Source organism: Anomaloglossus baeobatrachus, chromosome 1, assembly GCF_048569485.1.
Source record: "Anomaloglossus baeobatrachus isolate aAnoBae1 chromosome 1, aAnoBae1.hap1, whole genome shotgun sequence".
In the NCBI taxonomy this organism is placed as follows: Eukaryota; Metazoa; Chordata; class Amphibia; order Anura; family Aromobatidae; genus Anomaloglossus; species Anomaloglossus baeobatrachus.
In genome coordinates, this window is record NC_134353.1 from 74987715 (window position 1) to 75005280 (window position 17566).

Sequence of the window (17566 nt, forward strand, 5' to 3'; positions counted from 1 at the left end):
TAAACCTGCCGGTGTGGGGCTCTCAAAGCCCACGCCACAACACCACAAAAGCCGCAGCCACGTAGCCACAGTTAGGGCCCATAGGTCACAGGAGGCAAGCAGCTGGAGTGATCTGGTCCAGGCGACAAGCAAACGGCAAACGAAGGGGAGAGAGGCTGCAGCATCTTCCCTGGGTGACCCCCATAGGGACTCAAAGTCGGGGTTACCCCAAACCACCAAGGGCTAAGGAAGGCGAGTTAGTAGTCACCCTCACAAGTCAGCCTGAAGGACACCTGGTTCCCACTTGGTTCATCCCAGCTACGCCCGGGTCACTCACCCTGCCATCTGAAGTGAGTAAAAACCCTGAAAGACACTCTGCGTGTGTGGAGTTATTCTGCGCCTTGTGGTTCTACGCACCTACACAGGGCCCTGGGGCTTGCCTCACTCTCAGGAGGCTATTCCAACTAACTGCACTCACCATCAGCCCCAGGCGTCCCTCAACCTGCAGTGGCGGTCCCCACTGACCGCAATACTGAGAGTGGCGTCACGACAAGAAGAAGATCTCCTACCTGTGACAGATCCAGCCGAGTGGAGTCCCTGAAGGTAATGCACCGACACTACACCTGTGGGGCTTCACAAAAGCACCTTGACGGCGGCACACTGCAGGCACGTACAGTAAGGCACCATGACGGTGACACACTGCAGGCACATACAATAGGGTACCATGATGGCAGCACACTGCAGGCACATACAGTAAGGCACCATGACGGCGGAACACTGCGGGCACGTACAGTAAGGCACCATGACGGCGGCACACTGCAGGTGCGTACAGTAAGGCACCGTGATGGCGGCGCACTACAGGCACGTACAGTAAGGCACCGTGATGGCGGCACACTTCAGGAGCGTACAGTTAGGCACTGTGACGGTGGCACACTGCAGGCACATACAGTAAGGCACCGTAACAGAGGCACACTACAGGCACATACATTTGGCACTGTGATGGCGGTACACTGTGGGCACGTACAGTAAGGCACCATGACAGAGGCACACTGCGGGCACATACAGTAGGGAACAGTGATGGAGGCACACTGCGGGCACATACAGTAGGGCAACATGACAGCGGCACACTATGGGCATCTATAGTAGGGCACCATGATGGCGGCACACTGCGGGCACATACAGTAGGGCACAGTGATGGAGGCACACTGCGGGCACATACAGTAGGGCAACATGACAGCGGCACACTATGGGCATCTATAGTAGGGCACCATGATGGCGGCACACTGCGGGCACATACAGTAGGGCACAGTGATCGAGGCACACTGCGGGCACATACAGTAGGGCAACATGACAGCGGCACACTATGGGCATCTATAGTAGGGCACCATGATGGCGGCACACTGCGGGCACATACAGTAGGGCACCGTGATGGTGGTACACTGTGGGTACATACAGGCTCATGCTCTAATACATCTTTAGCGGCTCACATGCAGCACAGATGGAAAATGCAGAGACATCTCCATTACCAGCCTTCCTTTAAGTCACCTTTATAGAGTGAAATCCTATAGAAAGCAGAGCACTTAGAGAAGCATTTCACTGCACAAATCTATAGTCACGCATTGATAACATAGCGATGAATTCCATTTGTGTAAAACATATGTTTGCCGTTGCCATAATTTTCCACACATATGAAAATCATTGCAGCCATGAGTCCATAGAGCAGCCGGATCACATAGAGATGAAATGGCTGGGTTATCAGGATCAGAGGGTCGGAGCTCCCAGCGAGCCGCCATCCCCTGCCCATACATCTGTAGCTACAATCCGACCCATACGCTCCGCACATGGCACCTCCCGGGGTGTCCGGGGCAATACATCTGTTATTAAATATATGCCGGAAACACTGGAAAATACTCATAATGGGGATAAAGTAATCAAAAAAAGCTCTATGAGCTCATCCAGATCCAAATGATACCATAGATTACTGATGTAGGGAGAGCGCGGATCTAAAATCCCCATAAATAGGATCCATGAGCTCTCCTGACAAGTCAGTCTCAACAATAGTCATCCACACAATAATACTTCTCCATCATCTCCGTGCAGGGCTGATCCTCGGTTATTCCTCCTGAATAAATTCACAATTCGATGTTGGTCCCCGTTCACACACACTTTTTTCGAGGCAGACAATTCCAAGCAGTTTTTCAGACAGAAACCACTTATTTTATTCGGAGGTTTTTTTGCGAAGTTTTTCTTCTCTTAAAAAGTTCTTTTTTAACCTTTTGATTGGAGAAGATATCAGAAGTGATAAGCACTTTTTTTTCTCCAGAAAACATTTTTTCAAACCCTCTTTAGAAAAAAAAAGTCAAAGTAAATTTACCATAGAAATGAATTGGAAGAGTTTCCCTGGTGACGTTTTCCATAGGATCGGAGATCTGCTGGAATGAAAGACCACAGCCCCATCTTGAATGAAGCAGAGGGGCGCATATTCCTTTCATTGTCTATGGTACTGCCAGAGAGCAGCACTAACCTATATCTAAAGGCGGCATTACACGCTACGATATATCGTGCAATCATGCGATCGTACCCGCCCCCATTGTTTGTGCGTCACGGGCAATTAGTTGCCCGTGGCGCACAATGTCGTTAACCCCCGTCACAAGCACTTACCTGCCTAACAACCTCGCTGTGGGCGGCAGACATCCTCTTCCTGAAGAGGGAGGGACGTTCGGCGTCACAGCGACGACACACAGCGGCCGCCCAATAGAAGCGGAGGGGCGGAGATGAGCGGGACGTAAACATCCCGCCCACCTCCTTCCCTCCTCATTGCCGGAGGGACGCAGGTAAGCTGTGTTTGTCGTTCCCGAGGTGTCACATGTAGCTATGTGTGCTGCCCCGGGAACGATGAACAACCGGAGCACAGAAGGAGGAACGACATTATGAAAATGAACGACGTGTCAACGAGCAACGATAAGGTGAGTATTTTTGCTCGTTCACAGTCGCTCGTAGCTGTCACACGCTACAATATCTCTAACGATGCCGGATGTGCGTCACAAATTACGTGACCCCGACGACATCGTTAGATATATCATAGCGTGTGACGGGGCCTTTACAGTTCCATAGACAATGAGTGAAAGTAAAGCATGACCTCCTCCATGCCATTCAAAACAGGGCTCTAAAGAGCTCCATTCTAACGGGCTCAGGGGTCTGTGTTTGGAATAGCTGGGAGACCCTTCAGTAATCTCATATCACAGATAAGGATAAAACTCCTTTAACACCACTACATACACTAGTATCTTACAACCTTTACATTTCATGTGCACTGCAGCCTATTGAGTCCCTACTAAGGAACCACTGACCATCCTTGGGACACTTTATGGAGCTTTGTGCAGCACCTTATTACAAGGCTATACTGCGATAAAGGAAATGTGTCCGATGGATCTTGCCACAAATATCTGTAGGACGTCTGAGGCAATGAAGGGAAAAAAAGCCTCATTGAAGTCTACAGGCATCTTATTACTGCTCCAACAACATGTATATGATCCACCATGTGTAGGAGGCACATATAAAAATTGTGGAAGATTCCGATAGTGAAAAAAAAATAATATATATATACACACACCATGTAATCCTGGAACTTCATCCTGATACAGAACAATATTACATCCAAATGAACATTTCTGGTCAAACACTGCAGGAGAATAGCCAACAACCAATATCCAATACAAACCATCACAGCTGATACAAAGGAAGAACAATGTCTACTTTTATTTTCATATGTATCAATAATAAATTGCTGTCATACAGAGTAACTAAACTTATATACATTATATATATATATATATATATATATATATATATATATATATAAATATATGTATATACACAGTAGTTTGGACACACCTTCTCATTCAAAGAGTTTTCTTTATTTTCAGGACTCTGTAAATTGCAGATTCACATTGAAGGCATCAAAACTATGAATTAACACATGTGGAATGAAATACTTAAAAGAGTGTGAAACAACTGAAAATATGTCTTATATTCTAGGTTCTTCAAAGTAGCCGCCTTTTGCTTTGATTACTGCTTTGCATAATCTTGGCATTGTCTTGATGAGCTTCAAGAGGTAGTCACCGGAAATGGTCTTCCAACAGTCTTGAAGGAGTTCCCAGAGATGCTTAGCACTTGTTGGCCCTTTTGCCTTCACTCTGCGGTTCAGCTCACCCCAAATCATCTCAATTGGGTTCAGGTCTGGTGACTGTAGAGGCCAGGTCATCTGGTGTAGCACCCCATCACTCTCCTTCTTAGTCAAATAGCCCTTACACAGCCTGGAGGTGTGTTTGGGGTCATTGTCCTGTTGAAAAATAAACAACTAAACGCAAACCGGATGGAATAGCACGCCGCTGTAAGATGCTGTGGTAGCCATGCTGGTTCTGTATGCCTTCAATTTTGAATAAATCCCCAACAGTGTCACCAGCAAAGCACCCCCACACCATCACACCTATTCCTCCATGCTTCACGGTGGGAACCAGGCATCTAGAGTCCATCCGTTCACCTTTTCTACAAAGACACGGTGGTTGGATCCAAAGATCTCAAATTTGGACTCATCAGACCAAAGCACAGATTTCCACTGGTCTAATGTCCATTCCTTGTGTTCTTTAACCCAAACAAGTTTCTTCTGCTTGTTGCCTGTCCTTCGCAGTGGTTTCCTAGCAGCTACGTTACCATGAAGGCCTGCTGCACAAAGTCTCCTCTTAATAGTTGTTCTAGAGATGAGAAGGTGTGTCCAAACTTTTGGTGTGTACTGTATGTGTGTATATATATATATATATATATATATATATATATATATACAGCAGGTGAAATAACTGTTGAACATATCACCAATTTTCTAAGATGGTAATAACATGATTTGCTCACCAGATGTCGGCAACAACCCATCCAATCCACACAGGCGAATAAATCAAAACATAGATGTCCATAAATTAAGTTATGTGTAATAATGAGAAATGACAAAGGGAAAATGTATTGAACGCATGACGAAACAGAGGTGCAAAAAGCAATGGAAAGTCATGTGACAAGCTAAAATCTAATTAGAGGCAATCCTGCCACTTAGTGAAAAATAACATCCGCTGGTTCAATGATGGACAACAAAAAAGGTATCTAATTACCAAGTTGCCACACAAGAAACATCTCATGATGGGTAAAACCAATGGGCTGTCTCAAGGCCTTTTGCAACATTATTGTTTCAAAACAAATTGATGGCATTGGTTCTAGAAGAATTTCTACACTACTGTTTAAACTTATTTCACCCACTAAATATAATTTAGTTCATAATGGAAAGTTATAAAACTTTGCAACTCACTTTATTAGTGATTTATCTTCATTCCTGTAAAAAAATTGCATGTACGAGATTCCTAAACCCTGGTGTTCACTAGTCTATTTCTTGCCTTATATCAGAACATATTCCATTTAGAGTACAGATGATAGCAGTGATGGGTCAGCTCAGCCAATGTGCCTCTCTATCACTGGGGATAATGTGCTGCAATTACTCTTGATAAGTGCAACACTCAGAATAGGAGACAGGGGCTGACCCATCACTGCCATCATCTGTACTCCAAATGAGTATTTTTTTAGAACAATGCAGCTGAAGGCTGGACAAAAACAGAGATTTGGAAATCACTTAAATGCGATTTCTTTCTCAGGAATAAAGACACATTGCCCAATAAAGTGATTTGCAAAGATTCACAACTTTCCATGGTGGATACAATTATAAATAAAAGGAAATTTTAGCCAGTTTTTACATTCATTTCCAACACTTGATCCAAGATTCAGAACTCCATAAAAACAAAAATATTTATCCCCACAATATAACATGATATCATTTGCTCAGGGTCATGAAAGTGACAATCATTAAGGTATCTTAGACGCATCCATCCATAAAAGTTCTTATAACATGGCCTACCTCCATAGCGAGCTCTCCAGGACCTTCCCCGTGTCCGCATGATAGTACTTAGTCAGTATGAGGATGACCTGTAGAAGAGATAGAGAGATATTAGTACTGCAGAATTAGCACGGTGGACACCATGAACGTTCATGGTTGTGTATCATGTAGAGATGAGCGAATATTTTGAAATACGAATTCACCAGATTTAACCATTTTTCCTAGAAAATTAAATTTGCTGCAAGATGAACCTCCACAAATCAAAAGTACTGCAAAGCCTTCGATTGCCCTGAAAAACATATGTGACAGTGTTCTCTTTTCCTCACACACTAATCTTCTTCGCTGCTCTGTAAGCTGTGACGTCCTCTCACTATCCAGATTCACTATAAAATGGTCGCTGCATTCCCTGCCACAGCTTTTATACAGGCTTTGGTAGTATGTCTTGACTGGCTATGCTATATCATGTGATAGCTGCAAGGCATTATGGAAGCATATGATCCTTCTCTGGCTGATGCAATCTTCAGCAACTTGTATAACGTCAAAGCAAATATTTGGGGAAATTTACGGGGTCCAGTGAATTGACAAAGTTTAATTCACAAATTGATTAGCATCAAATCAATTTGCTCGTTTCTGATTTCATAAACATACAGTAAATCAGATGTCTCCAAAATATACCAAGGTGACACACACGAATACCAAGAGAACACCCTGTGGAATATTAAAAAAATCAAAGCACAGCAGAAGACAACCGGCATTTGGAGGTCACTATAGAATGATCATTCGGCACTAGAGTAATTTTCTTAGGGGATAATTCACACTGAGATCATATTGACACGTTCTGTATGTACAATAGAAATTTTAAGTAGATGTGACGATACATCATAGAAGCTATAGAGCCAGGGAAGTCAGACACACTGGTGGGCAGAAGAAACAAAGTCAGATGAGGTAGACAGGGAACAAGCAGAGCTGGGGTCAGGGTACAATCCGGAGGTCGGAAGCCAAGAAGTCAGATAACATACACAGGGAGTGAGCGGAGCCGAGGTCAGGGTACAATCCGGAGGTCGGAAGCCAAGAAGTCAGATAACATACACACGGAGTGAGCGGAGCCGAGGTCAGGGTACAAACCGGAGGTTAGAAGCCAGGGGGATACTGGCAGAGTCAGGGGCACAGGCAGAGAAGAGTAACAAAGGTCCGAGGTAGGGCTAAATACCAGCTCAGGAACCAAAGGCTGAGAAGCAACCCATGACTTGGAGCATAATACAGAACATTGTCTCTGCTGGAGAACAGAGCACCGCAGATCATGACAGTAGATCTGCATAGATGAAGGATGAGCTCTTCAAATATTTACTCTGGTTCGACAGAAGTTGAAACTAAGCCAAAAAATTTAGTATAAAAAATGCCAAATGTCTGTGATATTGTGGGGATGCAAACAACACTTCAATATTACAAGTGCCTGAGATATAATCCTGACCCACGGAGCAATAAACGCTGATATTCTTCTTACTCTGGTGTTGACAGCCTGTCATCAGGTTCTGACCCAAACACCAAAAATTCCATAATGCTCTGACAGTATCTGCAGCTGCCAATTACTTTTATGCAGGGGTCAGTGAACCGCAGATGGATTGTGAATATGTTGAATTTAAAACATGTAAAATAAAAATCACATGAGCTTGGGAACTTTGCTGTCCAGAGCTTGGCCTGAGAATAAGAACACTTTGTTGGGGGAAAGCGATAAGCCCAATTTAAAACAAAAAATAATTCTAGTCTTCTATGTGTGTCAGGAGGTCTCCCCTGCTTTTCACCCTCTTTTTCACCAGTCTGTGAAAGCAGAAACTGCTGGTCAGGAGGTCTCTCCCCCCTTTTCACTAGTCTGTGACAGCAGAAACTGCTGGTCAGGAGGTCTCCCCCTCCTTTTCACTAGTCTGTGACTGCAGAAACTGCTGGTCAGGAGGTCTCTCCCTCCTTTTCACTAGTCTGTGACAGCAGAAACTGCTGGTTTGCAGGTCTCGTCCTCTTTTTCACCAGTTGGTGACAATAGAAGCTGCTGGTCAGGAGGTCTCCCCCTCCTTTTCACCCATCTGTGACAGCAGAGACCACTGGTCAGGAGGCCTCACTCTCCTTTTCAACAATCTGTGACAGCAGAAACTGCATGATCAGGAATGGAGTCTGGGCAGTGGCATAGAGGAGTAGGGGGCCACAATGGCAATTTTCTAAAAAAAAAAAAATAATCACTAATTTTTGGAAAAACAAAAATTGCACTCCTAAGAAATGACGCACATCCCAAACTTCTGTCCGGGTGCTCTGGATCTCTGGGAAAGCACCACTTTGAACTATATTGGCGCCAACATAATGGCGATGCGGTAAGATCCTATGGCGGAGCAGGGAGTCATAGGTTCACTACCTCACTATTGTACTCCATGCAGTAGGCCCACATCCTAAAATATATGATGTCACTGCATTGTGCGGCCTGTGCTGGCCCACTCTTTGAGCAGGGGAGAATAAAGGGACTTTACACGCTGCGATATCGTTAGTGAATTATCGTCAGGGTCACGGTGTTTATGACGCACATCCGGCGTCATTAATGAGACTGCAGGGTGTGAAACGTACGAGTGACCTTAAACGATCGCAAAAGAGGTCAAAATCGTTTGCCGTGGAGAGGTCGTCCTAAAACCAAAAATCGTTCTCTGCTAATTAGCGATGTTGTTCGTCATTCCTGTGGCAGCACACATCGCTATGTGTGACACCGCAGGAGCGACGAACATCTCCTTACCTGTGTCCACCGGCAATGAGGAAGGAAGGAAGTGGGCGGGATGTTACGTCCCGCTCATCTCCGCCCCTCCGCTTCTATTGGATGCCTGCCATTTGACGTCGTTGTGACGCCGCAGGAACCGCCCCCTTAGAAAGGAGGCGGATTGCCGGCCATAGCGACGTCGCAGGGCAGGTAAGTGCGTGTGATGGGAGTAAGCGAGGTTGTGTGGCACAGGCAGCGATTTGCCCGTGTCGCACAACCGACGGGGGCGGGTACAATCGCTTGCGATCTCGCTAGCGAGATCGCAGCGTGTAAAGTACCTTTAAGACTTAATCACTTCAATTAGATCAGTCTCAACTTTATATTTTTGTGGGGTCGGCACAAAGGTGACATTATTATATTTGGAGGGGTACTCAGGGGATTTTGTTACTTGTTAAAGGGGACCCTAAAGGCACATTACTATTTTCTAAAGGAGGGCTCTACATTATTAGAGTGTGAAATACATGGCGTGCCCCGGGCACTGGCAACCATGGCAAGGACTGAGAGAAGGCAAGAATCACCCGACCAATCAACCATATCTTCATTCACAAAGGTAGAGACAAGTCGCCTATACTTTACTTTCTAAGATTTCAGCAAGAGTTTCTGTTCAAAGAGCTTAAAGGAATTCTCCATTAGTGCAGCATTGATCCTTTCCTTAAGGCTACTTTACACACTGCGATATCGGTCCCGATATCGCTAGTGTGGGTACCCGCCCCCATCTGTTGCGCGATACGGGCATATCGCTGCCCGTGCCACACAACATCGCCCAGAGCCGTCACACATACTTACCTGTCCGGCGACGTCGCTGTGACCGGCGAACCGCCTCCTTTCTAAGGGGACGGTCCGTGTGGCGTCACAGCGACGTCACTGAAACGTCACTGAACCGCCGCCCAATAGCAGCGGAGGGGCGGAGATAAGCGGGACGTAACATCCCGCCCACCTCCTTCCTTCCGCATAGCGGCCGGGAGGCAGGTAAGGGGAGCTTCCTCGTTCCTGCGGCGTCACACGGAGCGATGTGTGCTGTCGCAGGAACGAGGAACAACTTCGTTACTGCTGCAGTAACGATTTTTAAGAATGGACCCCCCATGTCGCCGATTAGCGATTTTGCACGTTTTTGCAACGATGCAAAATCGCTTATCGGTGTCACACGCAACAGCATCGCTAATACGGCCGGATGTGCGTCACAAATTCCGTGACCCCAACGACTCCACATTAGCGATGTCGATGTAAAGCCCGCTTTAGGACAGGTCATAAATGGTTCATTGATAGGGCTTTTGCCCAAAGTACGCTCACTGTCCAGCGCCTTGAAAAGTTGCGCTGGTCCAAAATGATTTACGTGAATTTCACCTGGCATCAATATGAATCCCCTACACCCCCCTATAGACACACACACACACACACACTTTTCCAGTCTCCGGGTGTTTTTGTTGGATGATGGAGGTTGTATACTACATATACTATTTCCTACCAACTAAAAGCAACCAACTTTAATCTAAGTAAGGACACACAAACTACTGAAATCTAGTAAAAAAATAAATAAAAATATATATATATATATATATATATATATATATTCCTGAAAAGCAGCCCTCTGTGACTCCCATGGGACAAAGGAGGAAAATTTACACCTGATCATTTAATTCTGCAGTCAGTTCCTCCATTACTGGGAAATCAGCATTTGAACTGATATAAAAATGAGGCTGAAGAGCTACTTGTAGATCTGAAGCTTCAGTCACTCCAGCTCTATTCCTCCTGCTTGACTGTCAGTCTCTATGTTCTGTAACATCAGCCAAAGGAAGTCAGAGAAAATTCTCACTGTTTAGAATAGTATTTATACCACCTTTATTATTCATTTATTTTTTTGAGGAGATATTGTTAGTTTCAGTTACGCTTTTCCAAAGCAAGTCGGTCAAGCAAGAGGAGGCGGCACTGCGCAGGGGATAGAGCTGGAGTGACGGAGTCGTCAAATCTACAAATAGTTCTTCAGCCTCATTTGTATATCAATTCAAACACTGATTTCTCAATAATGGAGGAACGGACTGGTCATGTAAAGGCACGAATGAAATATAAAACAAAATGTTAACTTTATTCTGTGGGTCAGTACGACACCAATACTGAACTTATAAGTTGGTTTTTCGTTAAATTTGTAAACACTTTTCCATTTTAAAACACTTAAAAAAAATAAATACATCTTGTTTTGTGTCACCATACACTCTATACACTAAGAACCATAACTTTTTAATTTTATCGTTCATTTGCTTGTTTGAGGACTTGATGTCAATTTTTATTTTTTGTTTATTTATTTATTGTAAATAATCTGCATTATATATTAGGATATTTTTAAATTCTTGACTTTTACAGACTTAATGACGCCAAAGATATTATTATTATTTTTATTTATAAATTTGGAAAAGAGGGCTGATTTGAAGTTTTATTTTTTTATTTTACTTTCTAAGAATAAATTGATCAATTTTTATTTCTTTTTTTAATTTTTAATCCCTTTTGGAGACTTGAACCACCTCTGTATATATTTTAAGAACACAAGTTGAATTAAGTTTATCTGTAGTGAAGATCTTGCTTCGTCTTCTCTCGACAATTTAAGACTAAAGAAGAATATAAAATAACAGAAAGTCAGTCGAGGTTATATTTCAAAGTCAGATTCAGGATCGTCTAGACAGAAAGGTTTCTAATATTCGCTGGTATAATTAAGGAGGATGTTAAAATACTCAATCTCAAAAAGGATAAACCGTTTGGAGATGAAGCCACATCAGCTCCAACACAGTAAAGTGAAGTGCCCAACATAAATGCTACTTAAAGGGGGCAGATTTTGGGTTTGTGCACACCGTGTCTTTAAGACGTTGGTGTATCGGCATAGTTTTTGCTATTTGAAGAAAACAACACCAGTGTATTTCCAGACAACTTGTGATTGCAATTTTTTTTTATTTCAAATACAACATAGTGGCGGCTTCAAAGTCGTGGCAGTCGAAGTGATGGAACATGTGCACACGTTGAGTATTTGCTTGCAGAAATTTCTGCATCATTTATGCATCTCTTGGCAGGAAAAATGCAAAGCCAAAACGTACGTTTCGGTTTATGCATGCTTTTTTTTTTAATTGTCTGCAATGGTGAAAAACACACGATAAATATAAATGTCACGGTCGTCTCTCTGTTGTAGAGACTAGTGACAGAATCTGGGCCTCTTTGCCTTGAGACTCTGCAGATTAAATGTATTCCCTTTCCTTTGGGGAGGAGAGGGTTAATGTCAGTATTTTGTGCCAGCAAGCATTCTCATAACCTTCCCAGGTGTTTCCGGTTCAGACCACTCCCAGTCCCTATGTATACTCTATGCTCCCAGTAGAGGGTGCCGGTTATTCTTGCTCATTTGGATGCTTGGCCTGGAGGTGGAAGGCGCTGGTGGAGCCTTCTCTATAAGTTGCTGTGTTGGCTGCAGTCTTGGTGCTTCCCTCTGTCTATCTTTCCTTCCCTTGGTGTGTTATTAGTACAGCGGTGGGGCTAGCGTTCCTCACCTGACAGTTCACTAGCCAGGGATATTACAGGATTTGACAGGGTCTCAGGTATCCTGATCGGCGACAGGTGCGGAACCTGTATAGAAACTGGCTACTACAGCTGCAGGTTAGTGAAGGAGGTGTCCCATCTTCCCCCTTACTAGCGCTGTGGCCCACTGTTATTAAAGTGTCCGTGGTGTACCCCTTATGTTGTAGTATGTGATGTCAAGCACAGCACAGGCTATTTTCACATAGGGTGTTTTTTGCATGTTTATTTTTTTCCATTGGTTTTATGCAAATCCATGCTAACAAAAAGCTGCTTTTTACAGTACCAGCAAAACGCTATGAGATTCCTGCAATCTCATGTACACACACCTGCATTTCTTTCCTGACTGAAATGGAAAACGGATGCGTTTTTAAAAGAAACAGCGTGTCAATTCTTTCAGCGTTTTTGCTACTTTTTCCCCACTGAAAGCAATGAGAGAGAAAAAATGCAGCAGTGTGTTTTTTGCTGCGTTTTTGTGAAAGATACTAACTTTATTTAAACATGTATTAGAGACAAATGACACCAAAAAAACACCTTGAAAAAAACGCACCTTTTTTACTGCCAAAAGATCAGGTTTTTCTGCCTTGAAAAAAAGCACCAAAAATGGTGAACATAGCCTAAAAATTGCTGTAAGGGTTTGCTCACACCACCGTATTTTCGGTCCAGGTGCGATTCGAAAAAACATCAGATTATACTTGAATCAATGTTATTCTATGGGGCCAAGCACAAGTCCAATTTTTTCCTCGGACCGAGGCGGTCTGCAGCATGTCCAAGTTGAATCTGATTATCAGAGCGCACTCAGCCATGCAAGTCAATGAGTCCATGGAAAACATTGGGCTGCACTTGGATGACATCTGAGTGTGGGCCGGTTTTTATGGAACAATACAATGAGAAGATGGAGAAAATGTTTTCTCCATCGTCTCCTCATCTGAGAAAATTGGATCACATTCTGATCACACTGTGATCAAACTGTGATCAGATCAGAGTGTGATTGGCATAACCAGACTGATTCTCTCGGATGATAAACTCTACGGCAGTCTGACTAGCCTAATAGAGGTGGCGCTATAGCAATGATTATATTCTGGTGTTAGGTTGTGCAACGCAGGACAGAATGGTGTTTGTTTCCATGACCTTTGGGGCAATTACTTAGGGGAATCCTGTATCAAAACAGTGGGGACTATCCAAGATGGGGCGTCCCTCTTTCCAGGGATCCGATAGCACCTTTAGGTTATGTTCGTCCTTGAACAATTTCAAGTTATATAATACTAAATAAGAAAATTGTAGTCAGTAAAATGAGATGCATCGGCCATTACTGCCTAATCCACGTATGTGATTAAATTGTCTAACGCCACTCGCGCTATTTGTGGCTGGGAATACAAAGACATTAGCATATAAATAGATTTACAATTTAAAATGATGTGCTCTATTCTTCTTGTCTTTTAAGAACTAGAGATAACCATTCCTGAATCTGCAAAGTAGAGCACTTGGATAAATATACAGCCACTAATCAAAGGGAACTTTATTATTCCCATCCAATGTGTTTGCATGCATTGAAATATGAAATTAGCTGCTCATGTTTGCCCTGGAAGGCTGTGGAGAGCTTTGAATGATGCGCTTCGATTTCTTTGTTCTCAGAAGTTACAATGGTTTTCTAAGTAAATGTCACAACATTTAGAAAGTTCAAAAACAGACAGTAATTAGGTATATGTAGGTAGAAATTCAGGGATAATATCATGTAGGGCGCTATTATTATAATTATCATCACTATTCGTATTATTAGAAGTAGTAATACTGTAGAATACACTTCAAGCTAAAAATGTTATCACAGTTATAGCCCATAAAGTAAAACGCAGAATATAACCATCTATAATTTCAGTAAAAAAAATTAGTCTTCTCAGTGGTCCTCTCAAAAGAAAAAAGTTGATCACTAAAGTGAAATTTCTATAAACGACCTCAGCGAGAAGACCACCATTGCTAACACCGGTGTATACCACCATACCACCATCGATTACACCGGTGTATACCATTATCGATTACACCGGTGTATACCATCATCGATTACACCGGTGTATACCACCATCGATTACACCGGTGTATACCACCATTGATTACACCGGTGTATACCATCATCGATTACACCGGTGTATACCACCATCGATTACACCAGTGTATACCACCATTGATTACACCGGTGTATACCACCATTGATTACACCGGTGTATACCACCATTGATTACACCGGTGTATACCACCATTGATTACACCGGTGTATACCACCATTGATTACACAGGTGTATAGCACCTGTTATGGATCTTCTATTGCCGTCCATCTCGTAGATTTTGGCTCTCTTCTTTGAAAATGCAACCATGACCAGCAAATGCAACCAAGGTCAAAACGTACATGGTGTTTTGCATGTTCTCTCAGTGTTTGTGTAGGTTTCCATAAGTTTCTTATGCTTCCTCCCAGACTCCAAAATCAAAATAACAGGTACATTAAGGCTTTAGTGTATGTAAAGAAATGTGAGCTCCATTGGGGTGTCACACGGTGTTTGGCTCTAAACTCACCAAGTGTCAAGACAGTGTAGTGGGTGGGCCTACCCCCTACAAGTTCAGCACAGGTTACCCGGCATTGTTATTATTAAAAATGTTGCATTTTATTATTACATGTGATTTTGTGTGTTAGGGCACCCCCTAGTGGCCGGGTGGGACGGCTGTTGCCACCGGGGAGGAGGAGTCGGCCGGATATCTAGGGAAAGTCAGTGTGTGTGTGGGTAGAAGGATCCGGGACAGCAGACAGTGAACATCTGCAGCGGCAAGTGTGAGAGTGTGAGCGGAACACCAGGGGACACCGGAGATAAGGAGGTGGACGCAACCTCAGGGTCTATTCCGCTGGTGTGGGTCCAGTGAGTGCTTGACCGGAGAGTGGGAGCTCAGAGAAGAGGAGTATCTAGGGCATATCCCCACCAGAGGGCGCGTTTGGGCAGGTTGTCCCCAGCTCCACCAAGATTGCCGGAATCTGCTGACCGGAGTGTTTTTTTATGTGTGAATAAATGTCAGTTTTTATGCATCTCAACTTTTGCCTGAAGACTCTTTGTGCATCGGCCGATGAAGATACTGACACACACTGTCCCAGCATTGAAGAAGTGATGAAGCCAGGGATGTGCCTTGAATACAGTGCTGCCACGACTACACAGCCAGAGGCCTCCCTGGCTGGTCACTTCATGTGGCGTAGTCGGCAGGATTGAAAATCCAGGGACTCCACTATACTCATGTGCGCAGATAGTTCGGTTGATTGTATTATAAATATGTTTGCTAGTAAAGAAATGTTACTACCGGTAAAATATGAGTATGGGGATTTTGTTGGAATAGAGCATACACACACACCCGCGGCCCTACCACCGGTCGCTTCATGTGGCGTAGTCGGCAGGATGCGATTCCCCTGCCAGGAACCCAAAAAGCTGGAGATCAGGTCGTGCCTGGAACACAGGACCCGGACCATGATGCAAGGTTTCCAGTCCCCTGGTGGGAAGAAAACACAGTACCCGTAGCGTTGGACCGGGTACAAGATGGCGGCAAGGAGGCCGTTATCTGTAAGGAAGAAAAGGCGCGAAGAATTGGCGCCAAAAGAAGAGCCTGGGGCTGGCCGGCGCCGAAGAGAAAGTACGGAGTACTCCGCCCAAAGAGGGGAGGCGCCAGCTCCAGGGCATTGAAGAAGAAAAAGAAGTACCTCAGCGGAGGAGTCAAGATGATGCGTGAGGCTGGGGGTGGAGTCCGTTTAAGAGCGGGAAACGAAGACCCGCCTCCACTCTTCCCAGTCTCAGCGTCGACATCACCGCCATTACCAGCGATACTGTCGGAGACCGAGATGGAGACCTTTGGGCAACCCGCGGAGTTGGCAACGACTATGGCCCTAATCAGCCTCGGTCGAGGTCGACCCCGGTTCGCCCCTGCTAGTGAGGCCGCGTTGGCGGACCTTCCCATTGGACCGGGAGGTTCCACCAGGCCGGACAAAGTTTCCTGGAAGACCTCATGGGATGCTCAAACCGGGAGCACCATCACAGAGGTGAAGGCGACCTATGCCACCCCACCCATGCCAAACCGTCCGGGGGTTGCAGTCTTCCCATGGGAGACCCCGCAGCTTAACGCCGCCGCTTCCCCATTTGTGCCGGAGCCGGCTGAGGAGTTCGCTGAGCGCTTGGAGAAAGATCACCTGGGCTTCTTCTGGGACCCAGTCGTCGCCCCGCCTGCGGAGTCGCACCCCAGTGTCCCGACCCCGAAGCCTGACCCCGTCCAGGAACGTCTCCTGGCCGAGACCCTTGTCCGGGAAATGCTGTCCGGTTCCGGTGGCGAGGAGCTGGCACAGCAGTTTGTGACCGGGGTGGTTGTTAAGTTCAACCAGCAGGACGGATATGGATTCATCCGAGAAGTCGAGACCGGGGATGATTACTTTTATAACAGAGTTCATCTCGACATGGAAGGACTGCCCAAGCGACTCCATACTTTGTGGCCGGGCGAGAAAGTCCAGTTCCTGCCGGACGCAGGTAGCCGCGGCCTGTTTGCTGTTTGTGTCTCCCGCATGCCAACCACCCGGGAAGCGGAGCAGTGGCAGGAGGAGATTGAGTGGGAGGAGCAGCAAGAGCGGCGCCGGAGCCATGCCAGACCGCCCGCGCCCTCTCAACCCCGGCGCATCATGGCTGCTGTCCCGGAAACAGCGACTGCATCGGCCCCTGACCCGGAGAAGGTTCCAACCGTGGTAGCGGTAACGCAAAATGTTACAAACAAGCCGGTCATCATGCTGGACGCACCACCACCATCTCGGGCAGAGACACCATCACCCCCAAGAGGAGCTGCAGCAGCTGCACCGGCGGAGCCACCTTTCGCCCCTGTGTCTTTTAGGCGAATCCGCCGCCAGCCGGGACAATCTCTGGGGGCCTATATCCAGGCTCAAGCGGAGGAGTGGAAGAGAGCCTGGCCCCCAGAGTAAGTTGTTGACTTCAGCACCTTCAAAGACCGGTGTTGTTCCAGACCGGCAGAAAGTTCCCTTGTTGTTGAAAAGTTTTACGGGCCTGTTACCCTCCAGCAAAGACCGGGAGCGCTCTTGAAGCCTCCGGGCGCCCATCTAAGACCGGGAGCGCTGTTGAGCCTCCGGGCGCTATCCAGAGACCGGGAGCGCTGCTGCGCCATTAAGCGCCCCTAAAGACCGGGAGCGCCGCTGAACTGGTGCCGCTGTTGAGGACTGACCCAAAAGGTTTTTATGTGTTAACATGTTTAAAGTTTAGAGCCTTGCCGGGAGGCTCGGAATTTAAGAGGGGAGG

At 45.6% G+C, this 17566-nt stretch overlaps 1 protein-coding gene across 2 annotated transcripts in view; it reads right to left on the reverse strand.

Moving 5' to 3' along the window:
- The window catches only part of SORCS2 (sortilin related VPS10 domain containing receptor 2), a 1328268-nt gene that overhangs the window by 931439 nt on the left and 379263 nt on the right, over positions 1-17566 (reverse strand). For both annotated transcript variants that reach the window (XM_075346856.1, XM_075346855.1), the window contains exon 2: positions 5933-6000. In XM_075346856.1, the coding sequence (XP_075202971.1) occupies positions 5933-6000 (68 nt within the window). The remainder of the gene's footprint in view (positions 1-5932; positions 6001-17566) is intronic.